This window comes from Propithecus coquereli, unplaced genomic scaffold (genome assembly GCF_000956105.1).
Source record: "Propithecus coquereli isolate 6110/MARCELLA unplaced genomic scaffold, Pcoq_1.0 Scaffold171, whole genome shotgun sequence".
Classification (NCBI taxonomy): domain Eukaryota; kingdom Metazoa; phylum Chordata; class Mammalia; order Primates; family Indriidae; genus Propithecus; species Propithecus coquereli.
Genome location: NW_012141747.1, coordinates 7,038,922 through 7,047,805, shown reverse-complemented (window position 1 = coordinate 7,047,805; position 8,884 = coordinate 7,038,922). Strand labels below are relative to the sequence as shown.

The 8,884-nt window shown below is 34.8% G+C and overlaps 1 protein-coding gene across 3 annotated transcripts in view; it reads left to right on the top strand.

Annotated features, from left to right (window-relative positions):
• The window catches only part of BUB1 (BUB1 mitotic checkpoint serine/threonine kinase), a 51,390-nt gene that overhangs the window by 32,334 nt on the left and 10,172 nt on the right, over positions 1 to 8,884 (top strand). For all 3 annotated transcript variants that reach the window (XM_012641993.1, XM_012641990.1, XM_012641991.1), the window contains 3 exons: positions 828 to 915; positions 3,834 to 4,072; positions 5,258 to 5,401. In XM_012641993.1, coding sequence (XP_012497447.1) covers positions 828 to 915; positions 3,834 to 4,072; positions 5,258 to 5,401 — 471 coding nt within the window. The remainder of the gene's footprint in view (positions 1 to 827; positions 916 to 3,833; positions 4,073 to 5,257; positions 5,402 to 8,884) is intronic.

Sequence of the window (8,884 nt, the reverse complement as noted above, 5' to 3'; positions counted from 1 at the left end):
TAATTAAAAAAAAAAAAAAAAAAACCTTTTCCATTTGCAAAAGATAGTTTATTTAGTCCAAAGAATCTTTCAGAGTCAATATAGCTATTCTTAGAGTGTTTGGCACTTTGGTTCTGTAAACAGAACCTAATGTTCTAGTGCTAAAAAAGTATTAGCACCTGTTTAATGAGGGAATATCTGATAAAATTTAATCCAGTGTAATACTCAGCTGTGTACAGTATTAGCATCACTTGGTAGAAGTTCATTCTATATTTCTGCCCTATCTAGTTTATGTATCTATCTGAAGATAGTTTTGTTTTTGTTTTTGTTTTTAAGTTATAGGGAGCGATACATTTTGCCAGGTTGCTTTCTGGTTTAAACGTGAAATCATTTCAATCAACTAAATGCTAAATGATTGACAAAAACATGTTAAACTGAAAGACACAAAATATCTGCCCTCCAGAGCATGACAGCCTTTTACTTTCCATGTCCTTGTCTTCAGGTTCTCCTAAAGCTAGGTGTACCCTCCCATCCATTCTGGTAACCTCCATGGTCTGGTCATCCTGCACATGGTGGACCTGCCACTCTCTAACCCATGTTTTCTTGAAGGATTGTTATGGATTAGACATAGGGTTGAAATGGTCACATATATTAGTAGTAGATTTTTAAAGTGATTCCCCCCCCCCCCATTTTTTGAATCTTACTACACAGTGTACCATGGAACACTATTTTGGAATTATAGTGAAAGTCAGTGTCAAAAGAAATCCCAGACTTTGCAACCATATCAAATGGTGTGTATTGTGCACATACGTGCATATAATTTGTCTCTAATTTTCTGTATCTTTCAGAAAATGTGGTAGCAAAACAGTGCACCCACGTGACTTTGGATTCTTGTGAAGAAAACATAGTGGTACCTTCAAAGGACAGAAAATTCAGGTATTGTGAGGATTTATGTGGTTCTGTCATTCTCTCCATTTCTATTCTAGCTTTGTTTTTGAGACAGAGTCTTGCTCTCTTGCCTTGGCTAGAGTGCAGTGGCATCATCATAGTTCACTGTAACCTCAAACTCCTGGGCTCAAGTGATCCTCCTGCCTCAGCCTCCCAGGTTGCTGGGACTACAGGTGTGCGCCACCATGCCTGGCTAAGTTTTCTATTTTTCGTAGAGATGGGGTCTCACTCTTGCTCAAGCTGGTCTGGAACTCCTGACGTCAAGCAATCCTCCCACCTCGGCTTCCCAGGGTGCTAGGATTACAGGCGTGAGCCACCTTGCCTGGCCTAGCTTTGCTTTTTAAACTCTAATACAATACCTAATTCCAACCCTTAAGGGCTGATAAAGTGTTTATGGACTCATAGCTTTAAGTAGAAGGTACTCTCTGTGTATATAAATACAACAGTAAACCCAAGCACTTGATATATCAGGCTAGTACTTGGTAAGAAAAATATCAAAGAAACCCAAATTAAAGGTCATTCTACATAATACTTGGCCAGTACTCTTCAAAACTGTCAAGGTTTTGGAAAAACTAAGGAACTTACAGATGAAAAAGGAATAAGGAGACGTGAAAACTAAATGCAACCTGGTATCCAGGACTTGGATACTGGAGCAAAAGAAGAATAGTAGTGAAAAGAGTGGTCAAGTCTGAATGAAGTCTGCAGGTTAGTTAACAGTAATATAATAATGTTGGTTTGTTAGTTTTGACACAGGTGCCATTGTAATAGGAGATGATAACATTAGCAGAAATTGGGTAAGAGGTATGTAGGAATTCTTTATTATCTTTGCAACATTTCTTAAAATTATTATAAAAGTTTATTTGAAAAAAATTCACAGGAAAAATGTGACAACTGACAGTATCAATGTATGAAAATACATGTATAAATTTATTTGTGTAAAAATATATATTTAAATATTTGTGTATAGATGGATATAGATGTGGGACTGTGTGTATGTGGAGATATATACACAGTTGATTCTCATTATTCACTATAGTTCTGTTCTATGAAGTCACTGTGAATACTGAACCACTATTCCTGGGGGGAATACAGACTTTGGTTCCTGTGAGCCTCTGGTCACATTTTGTTTAAAGACACCTTATTTAATATATATTGATTCATTAACATTGAACTCACGTCCAACAACACTGTAACTCATATCTGAATGGAGCTTATCTAATACATGTATTTCCTCCATAAGGCACATCACAGATTGTGCTTAGGAACATTAGACAGCACTTAGGCACTCTACTTTGAGACCATGTTCAACAGCAAAATCACACAAAAAAAGCACAGTAATGTGAAAAACATATCACTAAGTATACCACGAAAAGGATACTTGTTTATATGAGAGCTGAACCAAGAAAGCTGAACGTCACCTTTTTCAATCTGAGCTGGGAACGTGTTAGGTGACTCAAATTTTTTGTCACTCTGCATATCTGCAGATGACTGCAAAATCACCATGAGTAGTGATATGAGGCTTACGAATAAATTTTAGCATGTGGGTGAATTCACAAATATTAAATCCATGAATACTATGGATCCACTATGTGTGTCGATAAATGTATATACACATATACTTCCATATACAGTCATGTGTTGCTTAACAATGGGGACACATTCTGAGAAATGCATTGTTAGGTGATTGCATCATCGTGTGAACATCATAGAGTGTACTTACACAAACAAACCTAGATGGTATAGCCTACCACACATCCGGGCTGTATAGTATGGCCTATTGTTCATAGGCTAAAAACCTGTGCATTATGTTACTGTGCTGAATATTGTAGACAGTTGTAACATAATGGTAAATATTTGTGTATCCAAACATAGAAATGGTATGGTAAAAAAAAAAAAATACAATATGAATGATAAATAAAAAGGATAAATGGAACACTGGTTTGGGGCACTTACCATGAGTGGAGGTGAGTCACTGAGTGATGAGAGAATGCGAAAGCATAGGACATTGCTGTACACTACTGCAGACTTCATCAACACCGTACACGTAGGCTACACTAAATTTATTAAAAGTTTTTCTTTCTTCAGTAATAAATTAACCTTAGCTTACTGTAACTTTTTTACTTATAAACTTTTTAATTTTTTTAACTGCTTTACTCTTTTGTAATAACACTTACCTTAAAACAAACACATTGTACAGCTGTACAAAAATATTTTCTTTCTCTATATCCTTATTCTATGAGCATTTTTTCTGTTTTTTAAATTTTTTATTTTTTACTTTTTAAACTTTTTTGTTAAAAACTAAGAAACACACACAGTAGTCTAAGCCTACAGAGGATCAGGATCATCAAAATGTCACTAGGAAATAGGAGTTTTTCCACTCCATTTTAATCTTACGCAACCACCATTGTGTATGCTATTTATTGTTGACCAAATAGTCATTGTGTGGCACATGACTGTATATTTGGAAATGTATTGGAGTATTAAGTTGTTAGATTGTTGTTGACAGTTTCTGTTTGTTTCAACGTTATAGACGAAAGCCATCTTAGGAATAAAGTTAAGTATTAGGTCTTGATTATACTAGCGTTGCTTAGATGCCACTTGGAGAAATAAACTCATTCCTCCACACATTTCCTATAAAGAATATCCAATGTATCACCTCACCTATTTAATATATTACCATGTCTTTAATTTTCTTTTCATATTTATATTGTACTAGAGGTATATTTTCATGTATTTGTTTGTCTAAAGAAAATGCTTTAATCAACTTTTAGTCCATGAGGCTATTGTGAAATGTTATTCCTAAAATGAAAAGGAAACTATGTTGTGGGACTTCTATGTGACCAAATCCAGCAGGCTTCTAATCATGCAGTATTTTTGTTTTCTCTTTATCCCTTTCACACATCCAGTCCAATTCGAGAGAAAAGCCCAGAACAAGCATTTCCCTCTGACATGTATTCAGCATCCTTACTCCGTCAGAACCAGCCTGCTGCAGGTGCTGTACTTACCCATGAGGCAGAGCGAGGCCTTGAGGCTTGTAAACTCACGGACACTGAGATTGCCATTGCAGAGGATCCACCAGATGCTGTTGCTGGGCTCCAAGCAGAACGGATGCAGACCGATTCACTTGGGAATGTCGATGCTCCAAGTATGAACAGATGTTTTGCCCTTGAATAAGGACAATAGCATGGGAAAAGCTGTTCCATGAAAGAAGCTTAAAGAATGGGGATTGAATGTCACTGAATAGAACAAATGTCATTGAATTCAGACAAAACTCACATATCTCCATCACAATGTAGTATAACAATAGCATATTTGAAGGGCAAATCAATTCATTTTAGAAGGTATCAAAATAACTACTATTGGAAGAGGGAGTTAGAATTTGAGAGCCTACTATGTGCCAGGCATTTAATCTAATACTGTTATCCCTGTATTATAGAAAAGTAAACCGAAGGTCATTCAAGGATATAGAGACAACTTCCCGTCCCCCACCCCTACCCTTCATGTTACAACCAGTCTTGCATAGTGGTTGAGAAAGCACACAGACTTTGGAGAGAGACTGCCTAGGTTCTAATTCTAGCTCCCCTACCTAAGTAGTCACGTGATCTTGGCCAAGATTATTTCAATTCTCTGTACCACTCTGTCCTTTTCTCTAGAGTAGAGCTGATGCTGGTACCTATGGTAAAGGCTTATTGTAAGAACTGAACAGGTTAATAAACCTAAAGTACTCACAACACTGTACTGCACATGCTTAGCATTAACTAAATGTTAACTGTGTTGGCTTAGTCTTTGTTAACTGCCACTAATAGAATTTTTTATAACATTCCAGATTGGAGAGAACCTTTTTCTTCCCTTTAGAAATTATTTCCTTTTTGTGGACCCAAAGTATATCTCATACATGCAAATTGCACATAGGTAGTATAAGTGTTTTGTGTATATAAGTGGAAAAGCCATGAAAGAGTATGTGTCTATTTGAACACATTAGAGGTAACTAATGTCCAAGTCTGCCCTTAAGACACACACCCCTGCTTGTGTTAAAGACAGAATCTAGCAGTTCCAGGGGAGTGGAACAGATGCACCTGGTATTGATTCCCTTTGTCACAACTGAATATTGATCCAAATTTGTAGATCTAAAATGGCAAATAATGAACGTGTATAACTACCAATTTTGACTTTTAAAGATATTAAATGATTCCTTAATATTTCAATCAATGCTCTTTAAAGGATAAGGCTTTTAGAAGCTTATTTAATGAATTTTTCCAGTTTACAATTTTTTTGGTAAAATCCTTGAGTACTGAATTCGTATTTCTTTTTTTGTTCCCATTCCTTTAAGACTTCACTGTTGAGAACCCATGGGATGATAAACTGATTCTCAAACTTTTATCTGGGCTTTCTAAACCAGTGAATTCCTATACAAATACTTTTGAATGGCAATGTAAACTTCCAGCCATCAAGCCCAAGACTGAATTTCAACTGGGTAAGAATTATTTGTGTAATATAACTTTAAATCCTTGTTTCTCTGTGGCAAATTGATGGCAACTCGTATGTGTGTGTGTGTGTGTGTGTGTGTGTGTGTGTGTGTGTGTGTGTATGGTTCTTCTGCCCACCCCTCCCACCTCCAGTGAAGAGTTGTATCTATAGTATTAAATGGAGAACATTTCGTTAAGCCATGACTGTAGAATTATGGATTATGATTACTGTTTGGACTACAGTTTGTATAACTTATAGAAGGTAATTTGGCAATGTCTATCAAAATAAAAAATGTATGTACTCTTAGACCCAGCCATCAACTTTTAAGAATTTCCTATATACACTATGGTACACTTCTATAGTAAAACACTATAGTAAAATTGGTAACAGAAAAAGGAAACTCACTTTGTATTCATAGGGAATGATTTCTAAAACATACTGTACTGTTAAATGAGAAGGGCAAAACAGTGTATATTATATGCCACAATTAAAATGGTTAACTGTTAGTGAGAATGGGAAACTGGGTGGATGTAGATAACAATGGGAGCAAGACTTCACAATATGCTTTTTAATTTTTTAATTAATAGACTTTATTTTTTAGAGCAGCTTTAAGTTTACAGAAGAATTCAGGATAAAGTACAGAGTTCCCATATACCTGCCTTCCCATATACACACATACACAGATTTCCTTATTATTAACACCTTGCATGAATGTGGTACATTTGTTACAATTAATGAGCCAATATTGATACATTATTATTAACTAAAGTCCATAGTTTATATCAGGGTTCATTCTTTATGTTGTACATTCTGTAGGGTTTGACAGATGTATGATGACACATATCTATCATTACGGTATCATACGGAATAGTTTCACTGCCCTAAAAATCCCCCATGCCTCACCTATTCATCCCTTCCTTGTTGTCCCCCAACCCCTGACAACCACTGATCCTTTTACTGTCAACATAGTTTCTCCTTTTCCATAATAGCATATGGTCGTGGTTATACAATATGTAGTTCAGTTGGCTTCTTTTACTTGGCAATGTGTATTTAAGGTTCCTCTGTGTCTTTCTGTGATTTGATAGTTCTTTTTTTAAAACACTGAGTAATTTTTATTGCATGAATGTACCACATGGTTTGTTTATCCATCATCTAATGAAGGACATCTTGGTCCAAGTTTTGGCAATCATGAATAAAGTTGCTGTAAACATCTGTGTGCAGGTTTTTGTGTGGACATAAGTTTTCAACTCATTTGGGTAAATATCAGGGAGTGCAGTTGCTGTATTATATGATGATAATATGTTTACTTTTATAAGAAACTTCCAAACTCTTCCAAAGTGGCTGTATAATTTTGTATTCCCACCAACAATGAATGAATGAGAATTTCTCATTCTTGCCAGCAATTTTGGTGGTATTAGTGTTTTGGGTTTTAACCATTCTAATAGGTATATAGTGGTATCTCAGTGTTGTTATAAGTTGTAATTCTCTGATGATATATGATAGTAAATATTTTTTCATATATTTATTTGCCACTGTATGTCTTCTTCAGTGAGAAGTCTGTCCAGATGTTTTGCCCAGTTTTTAATTGGTTGGTTGGTTTCTTATCATTGAGTTTGAACTTATCATTGAGTTTGAAGACTGACTTCTTTGTGTATTTTGGGTAACAGTCCTTTATTAGATATGTATTTTGCAAAGATTTTTCTCTCAGCCTCTAACTTGTCTTTTTATTTTTCTAACTTATGTCTTTTGCAGAGCAGAAATTTTTAAAATCCAGCTTATCAATTCTGTCATTAATCATGCCTTTAGTGTTGAATCTAAAAAGTCATCACCAAATGCAAGGTCATCTAGATTTTCTCCTATGCTATCTTCTAGGAGTTTTATAGTTTTGAATTTTACATTTAGGTCTGTGATCCATTTTGAGTTAACTTTTGTGAAAGGTGTAAGGTCTGTCTAGATTCGCTTTTTTGCATGTGGATATCTATTATGCCAGCACCATAGACTATTCCTTCTCTATTAAATTACATTTGCTCCTTTGTCAAAGATCAGTTGACTGTACAGATGCTTCTTGACTTACGATGAGATTATGTCTTGATAAGCCCATTGTAAATTGAAAATATCATAAATTGAAAAGGCAAACGTAAAAAAGAAAGAAAATGCCTTTGATACACCCAACCTTCTGAATGTGATAGCTTAGCCAAGCCTACCTTAAACACACTCAGACCACTTATGTTAGCCTACAGCTGGGCAAAATCATCTGACACAAAACCTATTTTGTAATAAAGTATTGAATATCTCATGATTTACTGAATACTGTATTGAGAGTGAAAAAAGTATAGTAGTATGAGTTCTAAATTACAGTTTCTACTGAATGGGTATTGCTTTTGCACCATTGTAAAGTCAAAAAATCCTGAGTCGAGCCATCATAAATCAGGGACTGTCTGTATTAATGTGAATCTATTTCTGGACTCTATTCTATTCCATTGATTTATTTATCTTTTTTTTTTTTGCCACTACCTTGTTATCTTAATTAACTGTATCTTATAGTAAGTCTTAAAGTCAGGTAGTGCCAATCCTCTGATTTTGTTCTTCAATATTAGGTTGACTGGTCTGAGTCCTTAGCCTTTTCATATAAACTTTCGAATTGGTTTGTTGATAGCTACAAAATAACTTGCTGAGATTTTGATTGGGATTGCATTAAATCTATAGATCAAGATGGGAAAAACTGACATTAAATCTTCGTGTTTATGTATGTGGAATAACTCTCCATTTATTTAAATCTTCTTGGATTTCTTTGATCAGAGTTTGATATTTTTTCTCATATAGATCTGGTACATATTTCATTAAATTTACAACTTTTCTACTCTTTGGTGTCTATGTAATAGTATTATGTTCTTAATTTCAAATTTCAGTTGTTCATTTTTATTACATGGGAAAGCAATTGACTTTTGTATATTTGCTTTGTATCCTGTAACCTTTTTATAATCATGTATTAGTTCCAGATTTTTTTGTTGTTGATTCTTTGGGATTTTTGACTTAGTCAATCCTGTCATATGCATATGAAGACAGTTTTATTTCTTTCTTTCCCACTCTGTATACTTTTTATTTTCTTTTCTTGTCTTATTGCATTATCCAGGGCTTTTAGTACAATGTTGAATGGAAATGGTAAGAGGGGAGTTCCCTCCCTTATTCCTGATCTTAGGAGGAAAGTATCTGTATAGTTTATCACCATGAAGTATGATGTTTAGCTGTTGGCTTTTTGTACATGTTTTTTGTCAAGTTGAGGAAGTATCTCTCTATTTCTAGTTTGCCAAGAATTTTTTTTTTTCCATCATAACTGGGTATTGGATTTTATCAATAAATCCATTGGATTTTTCCAATAAACCCATCTGGGCCTAGTGCTTTCTGTTTTGGAAGGTTAATTATCAATTCAATTTCTTTAATAGACGTAGGACTGTTCAGATTATCTGTTTCTCCTTTGTGAGCTTTGGTA